General features: G+C 32.1%; 1 protein-coding gene and 1 long non-coding RNA gene across 2 annotated transcripts in view; one reads left to right on the forward strand and one right to left on the reverse strand.

Moving 5' to 3' along the window:
• The window catches only part of LOC139098399 (uncharacterized), a 69311-nt gene that overhangs the window by 20318 nt on the left and 28158 nt on the right, over positions 1-20835 (reverse strand). The window contains exons 4-7 of the mRNA XM_070650600.1: positions 19327-19599; positions 16083-16166; positions 15964-15978; positions 15807-15877 (exon numbers count right to left, since the gene is read on the reverse strand). Coding sequence (XP_070506701.1) covers positions 15807-15877; positions 15964-15978; positions 16083-16166; positions 19327-19599 — 443 coding nt within the window. The remainder of the gene's footprint in view (positions 1-15806; positions 15878-15963; positions 15979-16082; positions 16167-19326; positions 19600-20835) is intronic.
• LOC139098401 (uncharacterized) lies at positions 18454-19772 on the forward strand. Its single transcript, XR_011545191.1, has 3 exons — positions 18454-18514; positions 18568-18794; positions 18877-19772. It is a non-coding gene; the product is annotated as an uncharacterized lncRNA (long non-coding RNA).

The raw sequence follows: 20835 nt of genomic DNA on the forward strand, positions 1-20835 counted from the left end.
TGGCTCAAAGATTAAGAAATAGGGAATTTCGTAATAATTTTTTGGTTTTCTTAATAATAAAAATTCTAGAAGTTTTATAACGGTCTTTCAAAATTCAAAAATTAACGATCATTTATTTTTTTGAAAATAAAAATAACGACAAACTTCGACATTTCCACAGTCTGATTCATTCATAAAATTTGATTGAAATTTAAAAAAAAAATGATTTTAATTTGTGGGAATCGGTGAGAATATTTTGAGGTTTCAATAAAAGAAAGTTTTCAACACTTGATGTGTCAATTAACTAATTGTTAGCACTCCAACGAGAATCACTTATGCCATCGAAATCAAGATGTAGATTGTCTTCATTCCGACTTTAAAAAGCATAGAAATTGAAGTCAAATGTGTTTGTTAACAGGAACATATTTGATTTTTAAGTGACTAAATTGAAAAGTACAAGTTATTTAATCGATCCAAAATTCGTTGCTAATCTGGCTTGACTCGGGTAGGATGCCAAATTTAAACCGAATTTCGCAACAAATCAGAGTCACTTTAACCTGAAGCAGGATTTTTGATCAATTATTTGATGATACTTCATTCTTGATAATTGATTAAGAATGGGATTCTTATAATGACCTATCAACGTTTTATCATTGTATCGAATGCCGTGGTAAGGGGGATACGGACTGTAGGTTGTCATTTATACATTACACTTTGCCATTTAGGAAAATAACCCCCGACAGCTCAATGTTAGGAGCATTTGACCGAAAATCGTAGGACGTAATTTCGAGTCCCACTTGGAATCCTTGTTAGATCAACAAATTTTATATGTTTGTCTGACTAAAACGTAAATTAAAATCGGTTTAAATTTTCGATTTTGAAGCAAAATTGTGTCTAGTTAGTGTCAACTAGTGAGTGTCTTCACTTCTATATGGACATGCTCTTCGAATGTTATAGAAACATTCTTCAAATCTCTTCATTAAAATTTAATAAAATATAAATAAAATCATTTCAAAACAAAAAAATAAAATTCCAAAACCCATCCACAAGGAATTAATATCCAACATTCTCAACAATCCATCAAGCTAATATTCAACACAATATCCATCAACTAATTATTTCAATCATCATTCAAGTGAATAAATGCGTTTCAATAACGATTATCCTCAACATGTACAAAGACAATCTCCATCAATTAAATGCTCATGTGAATAGAATAAAGCATAATATGACTAAGAATGAACGTCATTTAATTTCTTTTAAGACATAAGAGGGGTGAATATCATTAAAGTCTCACATCCGCAATATTATTATATTTTTATATCAGCGTGGACTTGAAGGTCTGTATGAGTCTTAAAACTAAGGAAGAAGCAAGAAAAGAATAATTTCAGCAGTCATATATTGGTTGAATTTCACACGACACCTTATTGTTCATATTTTATTATTTCAAGTTCTTCAAAATTGTAATATAAGCACATAAATTATTCCCACATGATGAGTCAAACAATGTTGGTATTTCTTATTCTGGGAAAATTCTTTATTTTTAATTCTTCTGTCTTTTCACTTTAGAACAATTTTTTTATGTTTTTCTTTATTTCTGCATAGCAGGTCATTAGACTTTCGTCTACTGACTTCATGGCACCTTCACTATTATGTCAATGTCAGGTGAAATTCTCAAATAATCGATCAACATGTTTTGGGTATCAAATTATATCAAAAATGGCATTTTAAAAAAATTGTTAAAATCATTCAATCAGAAATTGGAACAATAATTGAGTGAAATGTTTTGTGTCTTGAAGTGAAAAATAATGTTGTTGTTGTGTAAGACATCCGTAATCAATATTAAATTGATGAGATGGAATTGGAGGAAGAAATGTGAATTTTTATATTCACACCGTTTTCACGTGTGAATGTATTGAATTTGTTCAGATTGAAAAATCAGTTTTTTGGATTTTTCAGCAAAACTAAGCACAATGGCAAGTTTTGTTCTATCACAAAAAGTTTGTGCCTGGAATTCCTCACCATAATCAAAAAACAGAATTGAAATTGGTTGAGGCATTGCTGAGAAAATCGAAAAATTTGCTTTCTGTAAGCAAGCAAACAAGCAAACAAGTTAATCAGCAAGAAATCTCAATAACGAGACATCGTAGAGACTTCTAGTTTTTTGCAATCGATCAGTGCTGCTCTATAGAAGAGCTGATTAGATTTTGGGCATGGCAGGTGCAGCCGTTGCTTCTAAAAAAGCCAAAAACTTTCGTTTTCATACAAAATTTCAAAATCAATGTTTTCTATGATTTTTGAAACATTAAACATTGTATGAAAATTATCAAACATTTGCCAAGCGAAGCTTGGCCTACCCGCTGGAGCCTGATTCCTCAAACATTTGCCAAGCGAAGCTTGGCCTACCCGCTGGAGCTTGATCCCTCAAACATTTGCCAAGCGAAGCTTGGACTACCCGCTGGAGCTTGATCCCTCAAACATTTGCCAAGCGAAGCTTAACCTACCCGCTGGAGCTTGATCCCTCAAACATTTGCCAAGCGAAGCTTGGCCTACCCGCTGGAGCTTGATCCCTCAAATATTTGCCAAGCGAAGCTTGGCTTACCCGCTGGAGCTTGATCCCTCAAACATTTGCCAAGCGAAGCTTGGCCTACCCGCTGGAGCTTGATCCCTCAAACATTTGCCAAGCGAAGCTTGGCCTACCCGCTGGAGCCTAATTCCTCAAACATTTGCCAAGCGAAGCTTGGCCTACCCGCTGGAGCTTGATCCCTCAAACATTTGCCAAGCGAAGCTTGGCCTACCCGCTGGAGCTTGATCCCTCAAACATTTACCAAGCGAAGCTTGGCCTACCCGCTGGAGCTTGATCCCTCAAACATTTACCAAGCGAAGCTTGGCCTACCCGCTGGAGCTTGATCCCTCAAACATTTGCCAAGCGCAGCTTGGCCTACCCGCGAGACTTTTTATGGACGGTGTGAATATATCCGCATTGGGTTTCTACCCGATACACTAGTTTGAACATTGCTTGGATGCTGGGTTTTCTAGGGATTGGATGATTTATTGGAAGCAGTTTGGGGGGCAAGACCATGAATTTTATTAGACATATTCAAAAATTAGGATGTAGAACTAAGGAAGTTCCATTCTTTAGTCAATATTGATGTATTTTTGCTCAAAATAAGCATTAAGATCAATTCAAGTGCCAATTTTTTGTGATTATTCTTTGATTTCTATTTGGAACTTTACTACTGTATTCTGACTGTTGTGTAGCTCGATTGGGATTTGATCCCACGTTCTATCTAATATAAGTCAAGTTCTCTACTGAGCTCCTAAGCTGTAAAGGGCTATTTTGATAAAAAAAGCCAAAACTTATTCATAGTATAGATAATATTGAACTTGAACCCAAGTTTTCTTAATTAAGTGACAGTTGTTCCCTTTTGTTCACAATTTCCAACTAAACCTTCTTTTCTATGCAGTTCTTATTGCACAGTTCTTATCGTTCTATTGCACTAAGCAGCAAATCACACGATTTCGAGTTCAAATTATTATTTTAAGCATCTTATGTATTCTTAATCCTAAATAGTATCGTAATTTTGACTATGCTTTGATAGTAGAGTTGAGCATTGACATAACAATCAGTATTCTCAAATCAGGTCTTGAATCAGTCTTGAAATTCATCACAAAAGCAATTTTTAAGCCAATAAACCTAAAAAAATCCTTCAAAAGCTACTTAAATAATGATAAATCAACTCCCAATAGCAATAATGCGCCATAATCACATACCATACCAAAAAATATCAATTCTAATCTTTTCATGTCTCTTATTTTCGCTAGACTAGATTTTTGACATAAGAAATCAATAATATATCCATACACGCATGAGTTCGTATATGAAAAATTTACTCAGGTAAAAAAAAATCATTTTTAATCGATAACCAAAAGAAATACCAGACTGTGGAAATGTCGAAGTTTGTCGTTATTTTTATTTTCAAAAAAATAAATGATCGTTAATTTTTGAATTTTGAAAGACCGTTATAAAACTTCTAGAATTTTTATTATTAAGAAAACCAAAAAATTATTACGAAATTCCCTATTTCTTAATCTTTGAGCCATATTTAGGTTGTTTAACAACAAATCAAGCTTCTTGTGAGAGTTTTAGTCGAAAATTAACAGATTTTAACATCAATTTTTATAACGATCAAAATTAATTTGAAATTTCGACTACCTTCAACGTTTTTTGAATCCTTCGACATTCAGTGTCGAAGGATTTCGACACTCAGATTTCCACAGTCTGAGAAATACAAGAATTAACAGCCCACATAGAGCAATCGAAATTCTATTTTACGGGCATATCCGAAGCTAATATTTCACAAACTTAACCTTTTTTATCTGTGAATAGCAATTCTTTTTGGTTCACTTGAATAAAATTTAAGATTTTTTTTTGGCTCTCTTTTTAATGAACGAACAGTATGGAATGATTAATGATTTTTGCTACCAAAAAAATCAATTTATCGATTATTAAGAATGTTTCTACTTCAACTGTTCTTGACTTTTTTTTTTCTCCTTTATTGTAAATTCAAAATATTTTGATGAGATGAAAGAGACTGTGTGATGGATAATTTTGGGTACGGTACACGTTTAGTGGAGGTTTGGAGCGCATTTTTTGTGAAGGAAGTTTGATCTAGATTTAATTTTAGAGAGACATTTATGGTATTGAGTGAATTATTGTCTTAAAGACTGTGATACCAATTAGAGATATTTCTGGCTGTTGCCTAAACTAGAATGATCTATTTTCAGCAAATAGGAGCTCTTTAATATTCATATTTTGAATGTGCGTCACCAAAGTGACTCAAAACAATCGATAAAGCACCGTATTGAAGACAAAACATTGAAATGTCATGGAAGTGCCCTGGCAAAACTGGGCAAAACATTGATGACTTGTTAAGGTGCATTTTGATTGCGAAACATACAAATTACCGTACCATACTGCTAGATTAGGATTTTGCTGATCTCAAACAATTATGCACATTTGTCATAATTACTGGGACTGGCTGTGTTTAATTCAGAAAAGCAACATTTTAGAGTTTTAAGCATCTCACCCGTGATTCTGATAGGATTTTAAATAATACTGCTATAAATCACTGCACTACATTCACTTAAGTGCAATTATCGACTTTGACGGACTTTGGTAGGCTGTGATTAGCAATAAAGCAAATTTTTGGTGACTTTCAAGAGACATTTTAGATCATAATGAATCTGTTTAGCCAGCAAAGTAAGGAATAAAGCAATTTTGATATTTTGCAGAATAATTATGTCCAAAAATTGGCCAAAAACTATTTCATACCTTCAAAAAAAAATTCAAATATTCCTAATAATTCCAATAAGCCACAACATTTTCAGCCATCCTGCCAAACCATACCCAAAACTGCCCATCTTCCTCAGCTCCAGCATTAGAAATGAAAAATTTCTTCATTTAAAAAGCTGATAAATGACTTCTTAAGAGAACACTGATGAGCTTCCATTTTTTCCCTCAATTTATCTTTTTTTATCGTTTCAATGGAATTAATTTCCTATGGATCACCGTACAAAAATTGATTGGACTATGGAGCAGATGATTCCAATGAAAGGAAGAGAATTTATTACAAATTTTTAGTTCAATGGAAAGTCATTAAAAATTGTTTTTTGTTGGCATCGTTAATGATTACAACAATAAACATGCAAAGTACTTATGCTGAGCAAAATTTCATGTCTTTTTGTTGCCTTAATTCATTTTTATTCTCTTTGCCACAATTTCAAAATTGCCTTTTTATTGCTGTGCATTCATCTAATTGAAAATGAAGAAAACATAAATTTTGTAAAAAAAAACCTTTTTCTTTTCTTTTCCTGCCTGCTTTTATGTATCACGCATATATTTTTGCACAAAATGCCATTACATAGGCGTGTGCATTGAAGTAGAAACTTAATTTGAGTTCATATCTTGATAAAATATATCTGTATTAATAAATACGTAACTGTTTATTTGGTTTTTGTTTTCAGATCATTTTGTTCTTTTGAGACAATTTTTAAGGCATTTAAAGACATTTAGTTCTATTGGTAGGAGGCATTTTTAGATTTATTTGGGTAGATTCTTGGATGTATTGTTAGAGTTAGATGATTTAGAAGAGATTGCTCATTGATAATTTGATACTTTTGTCATTTGAAATTGTTAAGGAATGCATGATGTAATTTGTTTAAAGAAGTTAATGCAATTACTAGTATAAAGTTGCATTTTACACAATTATGTCAAATTTTCAGCTAGTCTAGGTTGTAATGGATATTAAATCATAAAAACGACAAATGGAAGATGCATGCTTAATTCTCAGTTTAATATCAGCTGCTGAGAACAAAGAATTATCATTTTAAGAATATTTTAAATTAGTTCAATTGATAACTGCTCTTCTGACTAGCTCAGAACTAACAAGCGACACAGCATAGTCGTTAGAATAATTCTACGTCACCGTGTTGATCCCGTAAGTAACAAAAATCCCTAAAGTGCTAATGCAATCCTGAATAGTCTCAAAATCCATTAAGAATCAAAATAAAATGCAACAAAAACTTTATAAAATTGAATCATTTTAAAAATGCACCTTTCGTCCATAATCACCAAATCAACAGTGAAGCTGCATATCAAAGCATTTAGAGAATATCATCCCATTAAATTTAATAGCTATCATTTCTCAAATCAAATAAAAAGTGCATTGAAATATGCAAGACTTTTATCACATTTTATTCACTTATATAAAAAAAGAGTCGAATTTTCATTCATCCTGCCTGACACAATAGACTGCAAAGCCGTCAAACCCAAAAGAGAAAGTAAAGATCTCACATCCAATCAATAGAAAATTTCTGTCAAAATGAGCTATCAAAAAATATTTAATGGCCTATCAAAAATCATAAAAATCCAAAAAAAAAGATAATTTCAATCTTGATAATTTACGATAAATGCATTTCTCGAGCCTTTATATTCGTGCATGCAATGAATAGCATTAGAAAGAATATATCTAGTCTACCTCGATCACGATGATACACTACAAATTATTGCGTGAATATGTCATTTAAGAAAAAATATAAAAAAGAGTAAAAAATATATACACATGTTGTTCTACATTCTATACATCTCACGAATGCTTTATGCTACTTTCACGAAAGACATTAAACTGAAAACCAATAAAGAACTCAACAATATCAGAAAAAAAGAGTCTCATCGAGATGGCAATAAAAGGATAGAATGATACATAAAAATGGATAATAAAAGGCAATAAATTCAAGAGTCGATCTCAAAACATCTCGCACACACAAAAAAACACCTGCTATATTATGTATTTCGGTTCTTTTTTTTTTTTTTCTTCACTGTCCCATTGTGTCGGCAATAGTGGAGAAACGAGAAAGAGAGTGAGTGCATGAGAGGCATTCAATACTTCCATTCATTATGATACGAAACGATGGAATTGAATTGCATTTTACTCCTCACTGTGTTGCACATTTTATGTTTTATTATTGTTATTATTTTTTTTTCTCATTTTTTTTTTGGTTAAGGCATTCTTTACTTTACTTTTTCTTTACCATTTTTACTCTCTTGTGGGTAGGGGTGCAGTTGGGTGATGAAATAGGCTATGGGGAGGGTGTCTAAGAGGTTTATACAGTTGATATAGCCAAGATGGGGCCCTAGAGGTGACACACAGGACTAATGGGAGTCAAAAGAGCTGTTCTTCTGTCAAGCATGCTTTGCAGCACACTAGTGGTACGCTAATACCTTCCGGTGTGTCGTAAAATGTATGATAACATACAAAGTATGTGGATTACTGTTTTGCGATCGAAAAAGCTTAAAATACTTTGCAACAAAGACTTAATTACTAAGAATCAATACACAGGGATCCGGTGCAAATTTTTTATTTGAATGGGGCACCCCATAAGGTTCCAACCAAGTTCCATCTCTCAAAATATGCTTAATTTGAATCCACTAAACTTCAAATTTCAAATGACAAGTCTTTTAAGCTTTTATAGCAAGCAAAACGATCAGATTCACCCCTGCACACACGTATCATATGAGACTATATATAAATATTTTTTTTAACAGAAAAAATATTCTGACATCCATAATATCGCTCTTCAACTTAACGTTTATATGTGCTTCAAGATCATTCTATTGCAATAATTTTTCCTTCTTTTCGATGGACTTTTTTTTATTTTTTTCGTTAACATTTTATTATAAAGGCAAAAATACAGTAGCATTTGGATTCTCTCTTTCCATTAACTTGTCGCTTTAGAATGTCAAAGTCTCGATTGTTTGTTATCGTCTGCGATGAAAGAAGGAGGAAAAAAAATTGTTGGGATTTCTATTTGAAAAGGAATTACTTTGAGCGCATTTCTGTTATTGTTTTGGATTATATGGTTATTGAGAATAATGGAATTGTAGGATTTTTTTTATGTTGAATGGATGAAAAATTGAGGTAAATGGCAGTTTAATGAATGTTGAAGGATGAAAGGGACGTTTTTAAGTTGAAAGAGCCTTTTATTCAGGAATTTTAAAGCAAATAATTATTGTAATAAGTTATTCAATAATTTAAAGCTATTTAACTTCGAATTAGCCAAACTCATCCATAAAAAGAGAGTCGTTAGATTTTATGAACAGTCAAACTAGCCTTGGATCTGGTTCGAATCCTAGAAATTTAAATAATTATTCTTTCATGTCTTTGTAAATTATATTTTTTTATTTTTTGGTCGAAATTCCCATATAAATCCCCAAAGACAAACCACTTCCATTCCCATATCCACTCAAAAATCCAGCACGAAAGAAATATGTTCATCAATTGGCATTAGCAATATGCAATATCGAATTATGTGATTATTTTGTATTTTTTTTTCTTCTTAATTATGGACTTTATTAAATTAATTTAACTTTATTCAATGGTAATATAATCAGGAATTAAGAGAAAAGAGCTTTTCATTCAGTACATTGCTGTTCTTAATCCCACTTAAATGTGTCTCATAACTTTCAGGGTTGAGTTGTAGCGAGTTCATTATTGTATTGAGAATGAGATTGGAGAAAGGGTTATATGGATTGAATGTGAGAGGGTATGAGGATGTGCTGACTTTTGGTAGGAGTTGATCTTATAAATGTGGTTGATTATGGATACTTTTTGTGTCGCATACTAAAGTAGTGATGAACGGAAAGTCAAAAGTTCTATTCCAGGATAATTGGACTAATTTCCCGAAGAGCCCACGACGTAGAAATTCCCGGAAAAATACAGCCACAAGCCAGCGTGACTCTAGTTCTAGACCAGATCCCATGAAACTCAACCTCAGACTAGAGTCGAGTCAGCCTGGGGCTAGAGTTCCAGCCATATCCAAGCCATATCATTTCCAATTATATACATCAACTCTTTCAGTACCAAAGCACCTGCAAAGCACTTATCAACAACGCATCCGATCCAACTCATCTTAAATGTACAAAAAAATCCCATCAATCTTCAAAATCTCCAGCCATAAATTCACCACAAAAGCCCATTAACCGATACGCTTCTGTCCTCTCCGCTCATTTAATTCTTTTATATTCCCATAAATTTCCACACGAGCAAAAAAATGTTGACAAAAATTCTCGTCGATCACATATTGTTTTTATCATCATTTATGCTTCTTTTTGTTCCTTCTCTCTCGTCATCGTCATCAACCAAAACAACAACAAGAACAAAAAAGCACAAAGGAAAAAATTAAATTGAAGTTTTTTTTTGGGAAGAATGCACTTTTCCACACACAGCATCTCGTCAACTTAATTACTTTAATTGTCGACACAGAAAAATATAAAGGCAGACAGAGAGACATATAGGACATAAAATGACGAAAAATTGTTTGGATGATGATGCGAAAATCTACTAAGGTTTGATGGGGCAATTTTAAATTTCTCAGCAAATTATTGTGGTGCATAATTTCTTGCTTCTCTCATGTCTGTCAATGAAGGCATTTATGCTGTTTTATGCTGCTCGTCTGTTCTGTACAAAAATCGAGGAATTATGGAATTTAAAATTAATTGCTACATTTTTATTTAGTAACAATTTAATTTTTTAAAATATAAAATTGTACATTTTGGAATTGGCTCAAATTGCTGATGACTATAGTTGTCGACGAATGTAATCCCCCTTTAAAAATATACCAGAATAAGTATCAAAATATCATCACAGAAATTTTAATGAATCAAGGACAGAACAGAATGAGTTTGGAGTTGTTTTGGAAATTGCGGATTGAAACGCATTATTAATGATGAATGTGGGCTTGAATTTAGTGAAGATTCTCATAATTGAGACCAAGAACTCCCTTGTATCGGTGTTGGTCTCGGTCTCTGTCTTGGACTTGGTCCAGGTTCCGGTCTCAATCTTAAAAATTAGTCGGAACTGAAGCTCTTTAAAACCTCTAAAATTCATGCATTTTAAAAATCAAAAATTAACGGATTCTAAATTTTCAAATTCGAATCCATCGTCAATGATGTCAAAAAAAAATCCTCACTTCAAGTTTTATTTTTGAAAATTCTTTCAACTCCAACACTTTTAACAACCATAAACCACAACACAACATCCAAAAAAGTGGCAAAACTCAATTCCAATTTCACTCAATCCTCAATTTAATCCTCATTACCAGTAAATACCCAAAGAAGTTACTTAAAGCAAGTAATTTTTCCTCATAAAATAAAACATTTTAAAGCAAAATTGATGAAAAATTGCTTCCGAAAAGTAAAAGATTCACTTTAAGATTTTGCATCTTTAAAGAAGTCAGAAAAGTAAAATTGGCAATAAACAAAAAGAAGCATTTTATTTTTAAATTAATGTTTGTTGTATTTGATAAGAAATTAAATTGTTCTACTAAGTCAATTTTGTTGTAAATTCAAGTTTCCATATAATATTGGATATAAAAAGAAGCATCAACCAGCAGCTATATAAAAGAAGTATAAAAAAAAAAACAATCAAGATGTGAATCCAATATTCAGCCATAAATGAAACACAAAATAATAATGGAATATGAATGAATGAAAGGAGAGAAAAAAAAAATAAATAAAAAAATAAGAGCGAATAAAGATTAAAAGGCATTAAAAGAATTCTTTCAACCTTTCCTTCATTGCCTTCTGCACTCAACTTTTTTTTAACGTGATTTCTTGAAATTCATTGAGATGAGCGACATAATCCTTGGATTGTCGGCTTTTTAGAATGAATTCTTAAGGAGATTAGCTTAGTTATTTACTATTATTGACATTGGATAAATGGATTAGGATTTATACTTGTGTAATTAGCATGTAATCTTATGTGGAAGATTATATTTAAAAATCATTGCTCATTCAAGGATATTGGGTCTGAAAATTGAATTATTTGATTAAGAAATTATGAGAACTATCAATCTCAGGTCTAGGCTTATATGGAGCTAAGGTTACATAATTATAATATTTTTTAGAAATGACCTTGTAATTATGCGACATTATATAAGCCAAAAGCACTTCTTAATGACATTTTATATTAGTACATCTGCCATAATTGGCATTGTTGCACTATATTCCTCATGCTAAGTTATCAAAAGGCTCCTCAGACCAGTGTTCTTCAAACTTGTTCAATCACGGTACAGTAAACCACATAACTAGTGAGTAATTGGTATCTTGCAATCCTTTAAGCGGCGCATCTGAAGGTTCTTGCTACTTTGAAGATATTCATTATCATGAAGTCGAATAAAGATTGAGCGGCAATATCCTAGATATTCAAATTCCTACTTAAACCCACCTAAATGACTCATTTAATCCAAACTAAGCCTCACTCTCATTCTATAGACGTCTGAATCAATAGCACTGCAATTTCACATCACATAACTTCAACAATATCCAATACAATCAAAAAGGCATTCAATTATCAACTGCTCCTTAAAGAATTATGCGCCTTAACAATCTCACCCACAAAGAATTTAATAAGCTAGTTTTCATTATTTTTTTTTTTTTTTTTCAAAAGCGGCATATTTGGCTTTGAACCGCTACCGAACAAAGCGCATATCTCACTAATAGCGCAATAACAATACCATATTTTAGAGTCATTTGACTGTTGTCTCTCTCTGTGCATTTTACGCGATATATTGGGTATATAATGGAAGTCTTTGGATCGTAAGAATAAAAAACTGGGAGACAATGTTGAAACATTAATTGGAAGAGAGAATGAGAAAACAATAATGACAAGCAATTATGGGAGCATTGCAAGTTGGGTAGGAAAACTTATCCTTGAAAGCGATAGTTTTACGAAAAATTGGTTATTGTTGCAATCGAATGCCGATTCCGTAAACAGCAGCAAGAAGAAGCGACAATGCATATCGGATAAAACGTTGATGATGATATTATAATTTCATTTATCGCTTTCTGTTTGCGATTAAACGATTTTACCCGCGCTCATATAATTAAGAAATTCAAGTTGGATTGGATGTGGATGAGACAAACAAACCAAAAAAAAGACATAAAGTTCGGTGTTCGTTTGCTCATTTTTAAGACACATTTGATAACGCAATCAAATTCATTTCGATAAATTGATTCTTTAGGTAATTTCTAAAGCATTATCATTCCATTCTTAACTTCTTTTTATGTATATATATTGGTCGTAATCAAACGAAGCGTTGATGAGAATGAATGTAAAGGAATGAGAAAAACCAGTCGCATCTTGCCACTATTAAAAATTTGTCGGGGTGAAGAAAGGCAAGGAGAGAGAAATAAATATACATAAAAAAAAACGAAGATGATGAAACAAAAAATTAAATTTATTCCCTTTTCTGAACTGCATTATTGAATTTATTCTTATTCTTTTTCTCAATTTCTTTATCGAATATCTTCCTTTTGTGAAGAGAGATTTTTGCCGCAAAAAAAAGTAAGAAAATACTTATAATGTGTATTATATATGGGAGAATGTGTGTATATGGGATGAGATACATCTAAAGCCACACATATATGTGTCCGTATAAATAAAATAAAAAAAAAATCTTATTCAATAATTTTTTTATCACCGTAACAGTAAGCAATATGTATTGATCATTCGGTGAGGATGAATCAGGTCTGGAGAAGCTTTGTTTTAGGATTGAGGATATATTGGAGTTTTAATGGGAGTCATCCTTTAACACCTAGTTAACACACTCCACCATTTGGTATTGGCAATTGGCAAGCGGAAGCCGGTGATAGAACCAGTTATAGGCGACATCTTAGGGAGGCCATGGATCACAGTTGATCTGTACGACCAGCGAAGTAAGTAAGAGAGTAACATACTTCAAGTCTGAGTTTGTAAAATGACAAATTATCACATGAGTGGTCGAAGAGCTCATGGTAGTAATGGAAGAAGTTGTTAGAGACAGTATTAATATCAGCCACTAGCAAGTGATAGCAAGTAAATGACAGTAATGATGATCATGTCCTTACACACTATTGTGAAGTGCCAAAGTAACCAAAGCCGCACACTTATTAAATTGTTTGCCCTGCTGAGTCGCTTCTATCTGAATTGATGACTATCAATTAGAACTAGATCTATCAGAAATTCGCTACCAAGTGGTTTCCAGAAAATAGTACTTTAGGGAGACAAATTGCATGTTTTTATGGTAATGTAAGACCATTACGGTCACGAGTGGACAAAAATACATTAGTACTAGTCATTAACTTGCCATAAAGCCATAACGTATTTTTGTTCACTCAGTTTTAAATATCCAAAAGCATGATTATCGCTTATTAGTTTGTCTCATAATGTCAGCAAACTCCTTTCTTAGTGTAAAGCTTAAATAATCCACAATTGATCCATAAATCCAACAAAGTAAGAAAAGAATATCAGTAGATATTAAGTAAGTCCCAAAATAATATAAATTCAAATAAAAAATTTAAGAACCTCTGAAATAACTCGTAAATTCCCATAAATATCATCACCAGGATCGTTTAAAATAAAAAATGTGGCTTCACAATTTATAATGACTTTTAGCGGCTTTTGTCATGGTGAGAACCGGTGAGAACTATTGAGATGCTTTGTCTGACTTTATTTACTGTCAAAATTTAAATATGTACAGTGGGTCAAATGGTCAAATGATTCTTAAATCTGTTCTGTAAGACTTTATTGGATAAATTCTTAAATTAGAATATCAAAGGGAAGTTGAAGTTTCTTTGGAGGCTATAATCTAGAATCCATGCTCATCATGAGACAAAAGAAGACATCAAACCATAACAAATCAATGAACATAACTCAAAGACACAAAATTTCACCCTCGATCATCAAATTTACCCAAAAAATTATCTAGGACATTCTCATCATGAAGGATTACTTTCTCTCTCCCAAATGACACATTGTTACTGACTCGTAGATTGAAAAGCGCTCCCGTCACCTGATTAATGCATGATAATTCTTTTTTAAATATCTCTTCGTCCTTTTACAATCTGCCGAAATGTCTCGAGAGAAATTTCAATTTTTTTTTTATCTTTCAACATTCAAAGAATTTTATTTAATTTTTTTTTTGGTCTCTCTTCCGAATAACGAACGTGAAGGAGAGTAAAAAAATGTTCCACCGAATTAAGATTTCGATCATAAAAATGATTTCATTATTTCTCATGAATAAAGAAACTTGATATTTGTTTTTAATCTTTCCACGTTATTTTATATTATATTTTTTCATTTAATGTGAACATATTAAAGTGAAAGGGAGAGATATCAAGACAGAATCAAAGAAGAAAAAAAAAATTGAAATTAAGTCACATAAAGTTGACACGTTTTTGATATTTTTTTAAGACTTCAATTTCCTTTCTATACTTTATGATTTCTTAATTCTAATTCGGATTTCTTTTCTTTTAACAAAAAATATAAATTTGAGAGAAAAATATTCCTTCAGGTCCAATGAAACCGCAAATGAGTGAGATACTGGTTCTTATTTTCTCACAGACGAATGAAGCCATTCAAAACTACTGAGTGAGTGGCAATAAAGAATTGATAGAGCAAGTTTGAGGAGGAATTGTGATGTGAAATGTTGTGTGACGCATTTGTTGGTATAAGACTGTGTTTATAGAGGCTAGATCATTAGGTTCCACTGACTACAATTACTATAGTGGTTCAGAACTCTAAAGTAGTGGTTTTCAATCGTTTGAGAAGGTAGCACACTAAGCTACACCTTTCTAAAGCTTGTTTTAAGCAAGATAAGCTCATATACAAAGATCAGATTACTCAGAAATCACAATAATAATCAAATCCGGCTTTAGGCTGAAGGAAAGCCTAATTTAAGGGAAACCTGAGACCAAACCATCAACGCACTGTCCCCAGGCCATATTCAAATGATTAAATCCGACTTTAGGGTGGTGAAAAGCCCAATTTAGTGTAAACCTGACAACTCACTGTCCTCAGGTCATTTTCCTAAGCACTCTGGTATTGTTTGCGATCCATGTTAGAGTTTGCATGGTTACTAGTCACAAATGACCTCCAAAGACAAACCACCAACAATAACCTCGACATCTTTACCAACTTTCCATAAACATTCTCATTTCCCTCCTAAAAGCCTTCTTCTGCGTACATTTTAAATGGTAAATCACGCTTGAATATTCATGGATTTAAATCTATTAGATATATACATTTAAAAGACATGAGACATAAGCCGATGTCCACTAATGTCAGATTAAATAAAAAAATTTTAAAAAATATCTCTATTAAGTAGAAATAGTAGATTGAGCGGCATTTTACTCAGATTTGAAGGAATTGAAATCAAACTAAAGAATGAAATGAGTTTATATAAAAAAAAGCGATAGAATTAATAATGAAAAAATGAATAAAACTCACCTTTATATGAGTCATTCGATGATAATAAAGATTGGAACTAGCTGTGAAACGTTTTCCACAAACTTTACATTCTAATTTATAGAGATGAAGAAAAAGAAAAAATTTTTAATTATTTAATCATTAATGAATATGTTTTATGTCCAAAAATAGAACTTACGATGTGGTTTTTCACCTACAGATGTTGATTTAAAAAAGCATGAAAGAAAGAGATAAACAGAAAAGAATTGGAGTATTAAATTAATAATTCCACATATTTATATTTGGCAATATATGTACCACTATGGATTCGCCGGTGGGTGTTGAGTGAACTTGATGTACTAAAGCCTTTCGAACATACCGCACAGACATGAGGCTTCTCTCCTGTAACGTAATGTAAGCACACGTTAGAAATAAATTTATAATTAATTGTCCGAGCAGCACAATATTGAGGATAAGACTAATCCCGAGTGAACAAAAATACGTTATAAGTAGTTTAGGGCAAGATCTAGCTAATGACTAATTCTAACGGTTTTTTGTCCACTCGGAAATGTTGACGTTGCTGTAGATTAAGACTAGAGTTCGAACAAGAACCGTAGTCTGCCGCAGCCATGGATTTCCTACAATTTAGATTCGCAGGGTCTGCAACTTTCAAGATTACTATTTAGTTCTTTCAAAGCTGCAGACCTGTGTTTTTTGTCTTAACGCCTGCAGTTTTAGACGAATCCTAATTAATGACTTGTTGAAGATGAAAATGTTGGGGTTAAAGATCTGTTTATAGCTAGTAGCGCCAATACTAAATACTACAAGGCATTGACACTCTTCATCCGCTTTCATCCGGCCCATACAAATCATTCATCCGCTTTCATCTTCTTTCATCCGGCCCATATAAACTTTTCATCCGCTTTCATCCGGCCCATATAAGCCTTTCATCCGCTTTCATCCGGCCCATATAAATCTTTCATCCTCTTTCATCCGCTTTCATCCGGCCCATATAATTCTTTCATCCGCTTTCATCCGACTCATACAAATCTTTCATCCGGATGAAATTTTTGTATGGAAAAAGAAAAAAAACACTTCATCCGGATGAATTGATTCATGAATTCATAATAAATTATTATTTTAATTTATTTAGAATGATGATTATTTAGAAAACAGTTTTTGCAATTTCTACACATTATGTAAAGTTTAGGAAAGAATTGCCCTAGTTTAAAATTAAGATTGAGTAAAATTTGGTAAAATTTTACTACATTTTAACACATTTTTCTATTTTTTCACGTATATTAATAGTTTTTTATAACTAATATGGATTTTATGATGCAATAATCATTGCTAAAATGTTGAAAATACCTCTCGTGTTTCTTATACAAGGTTAAAAATCCTCGAAAAGCCTAATTTTGCTTAGATTATCCTGTATTAAGATGAAAATTCCTCAGAAAAGCCCTGCATTGACTCGGTTTTTGTATATTAGAATGGAAACAAGTCAAACAAGTTAAATTTTTACTAAAATTTCCTATATTAGAGTGAAAAACCCTCGAAAAAGAAAAATATTCACCTCAGTTTTGCTATATTAGATTAAAGTTCCTTCGGAAAAGTTATATTTTTCCTAAATTATCCTCTATTAGGGTGAAAATCTCTCGAAAATGTCAATTTTGCTTTAATTTTCCTATATAAAGAAGATAAATCCTCATATAAGCCATAATTGGCTTCGATTTTCCTATATTAAGGTGCAAAGTCCATAAAAAAGCCAAATTTTTTCTCAATTTTCCTTTGTTAGAGTGAAAAATTCTCAATTTTCTTATATTATGATGGGAAATCTATGTAAAACCCAAATTTCGACTGGATTTTCCTAAATTAGGATGAAAACTCTCGAAAAACCCACATTTGTCCTCGATTTTCATATATTATTGTGAAAAATTGTTGGAAAAGCCAATTTCGACTCCACTTTTCTGTATTAGTTTGAAAAACTCATCAATTCAACATCAATTCTCATATATTAGGTTGAAAAAGTTTGAGAAAAGCCGAATTTTTGGCCAAAAAATGATGAAAAATAATGGAAATTGTTATTTCATATCTTAATTATCTTTTACTTGAATGAATACTTTGGAAAATGCAATTATATAAATTAATTTTATCATATCAATGAGTTAAAACAATTTAACATGTGATTTTTGTATTAAAAATATTCAAGTAAATTTTTTTTAAAAATTATTCATCTTCTTTCATCCGGCTCATACAAATTATTCATCCGTTTTCATCCGGCTCATATAAACCTTTCATCCGCTTTCATCCGGCCCATACAAATCTTTCATCCGCTTTCATCCGGCCCATACAAATCTTTCATCCGCTTTCATCCGGCCCATACAATCTTTCATCCGGATGAAATTTTTGTATAGAGATGAAGAATCCTTTCATCCGGATGAAACGTGTGTCAATGCCTTGAAATACTATGATCACGAAAAAGTAATTTCATACTCTTCTGCAATCAATAAGCTTTACGCAGACTATAAATGATTTAGTATTTCGCAAAACTTTACATCCATATTTCTTATGGCATGATAAGAATACGTAGTAAGATAAACTTGATTGATATTGTCAATAAGCGCGAGTCTAGTTGCTTCCTTCTGCAGATTTATGATTGTTAGAAACGTTTAGAAGCGTCTAGAAGTAAGGATTAAGGCAAGATCTTCAACTTCCGCCGAATGGACAAAATACTTTATAACAAGTTAATGGTGAGTTGATACCTAGTCAATAACTAGTTCTAATGGTTTTTTTATCCACTCAGGCTGTGTCTTGTTTAAGATCTCCTAAGCATTCAAACCATCCAGTCTCAAAATTAGACTTAGCAACCAATACTAAGCCAAAATACCCATAATTAACTCGGGTCAGACTCAAAACATAACCCAAAAAAATTAAAAATAAGACATACATCCAGTAGATTACATCGTAAATTACAAAAAAGACTTTAAATCAATCAACAACATTAAAAATCGATATTTTGCACCCTACCTCGTAAGCATTACAAGCTCTTTTGCATAATTATACATAAGAGGAATAACAAACTAATTAAAATATTAATCTAAAACAATTACAGCTCGAGCAGCTTTTCAGCAAGAAGGAAACAGACTTGTATAAGGCAATAAGATTCACTCTGAATTGAGGAAAAGAAAAATTAATTAATCAACAGTTAGTTTGAGAGCGCGATGGTAATATAAATTACTTCAACAATATAGACAACAAATCATTGTATTGTACTATCAATGTTTGGAGCATACATGTAATAACAATCATTGTGGAGCAACGAAAACATGCCAACGAAAAAAAAAAGTCGAAAGAAATGAGAATAGACAAATTAATTGAAGTTGAAAAGATTGATTATATGGCACGGGAAGTACTGGATGAATTGGAGGAATTTCGACTGATTGGAGTCGTTGAAAAAGAAATGATTTTTTTTTCTTCATTTTTTCAACAAGCGATCAAGCGATTATATAAATCACAATGGATAGAGGAAATTCATCAATCAACAATAATCAATTGGACGTACCCGTGTGTGTTCGCATATGTCTCTTTAATAAGCTGGGTCGATCAAATGCTTTACTGCACACCTCACAAGGCAGCAAGGCACGTTCGCTTCTTTGTGGTCTTGATTTTGGCGTTGATTTAGGAATTATAGCGCTGTCCATAAGATCTCCGGTACTACTTGCACCTGATGATTGAAGGGACTCGCCTGAGATTGACTTGTGTTCATCTTCTGATGGCGGTGAGATGGGGAGGAGAACTCGTGATAGCAGGGATAGTGATAAGTCTAGAGGTGAACCTGTGGAGTAAGGAAATGCCGCTTTATTAAAGGAATTGTAATAAGTTTTAAAGAATTAATGAATTTGGACGATTTTTCACAAATTTAGTAACTATTAAGAGAAAAAATCCTTTATTTAACATTAGCAAGCTCGCCTAAACATGATTAAGTGTCCAATAATCCATAAAACTCAATAAACCACGAATCTAAATCATAATTCCACATAAACGTTTGTTTACTCTAAGAAAATCAATATTTGATATCTTTAACGATTAAATACCCATTAACACTTGTCTATAATCATACAATTACCACTTTCAAATTGCCTTAGCTGCCATATTTGTAGCTTTAATTATTAATTACACTAAATTACACAATTTTTAAAGCTTTCAATTCACTTCGATGAAATCAACAAAAAAATTTTGCCTCATTTTTCGCATCAATTATTATTTAAATTTAATTTGACCGTTACACATTTAAAAAAATATCAATTACGTGTAATTTTACATGGAATAATTAAATTTATGACTCAAATTTAATGAAATCTATATCTAGTGCTACTAAGCAATCCTTTTTAAATTATTTATGCCTCATTACACTCAACATACTCTATTTAATGATCCACAACTTACGTACTTTATAAAAATATGTATTTTAAAAAAGTAAAAACAATTTAAAAGCATTAATTAAAACCAAATATCAAGCAAACACTCGTATATAGTTTTGCTTTACATTTAAGTCTCGCTTATATAGTCATCGATAGAAAGTCATGGTATCGCTAGTAAAGTAGCAACAAAGAAAATTAATTTGCAAAATTAAGGTAAATTTGCCTTTAAGCGCAAGCGAACACATATGCTATTTAGAGACGATAGATAAGCTAAAGACTTCAAGTATGTAGTATTTTTTTTATACTTTAAATCTTACATAAAAAATCTACATGTATTATATTAATTCCTTTTAATTAATTCCAATTATTCTAGCTTTAGTATTCTCTCGAAAGCTTCAGCATCAATATTGGCCGTTTAGCTGGTATTATACATAGTTGTTCCTTTAACTGAACTAATTAATTTCTTTCTTACTCTTGTTAGCATGATTTTTGTGGGAATACTGTAGTTGGGATTGGTTTGTCTTGGACTTAGTGAGTTTAGTGACTTTTTCTGATTCAAAAGTGCGTTCAGTAACAATATCTGCTTGAAAAGTACGTTCAGTAAAGTCATCTGCCTCAAAAAAAGGTTCAGTAAAGATTTCTACCTCAAA

Source organism: Chironomus tepperi, unplaced genomic scaffold (genome assembly GCF_022539635.2).
Source record: "Chironomus tepperi strain 1889 unplaced genomic scaffold, CSIRO-AGI_Ctep_v1 contig_445, whole genome shotgun sequence".
Lineage (NCBI taxonomy): Eukaryota > Metazoa > Arthropoda > Insecta > Diptera > Chironomidae > Chironomus > Chironomus tepperi.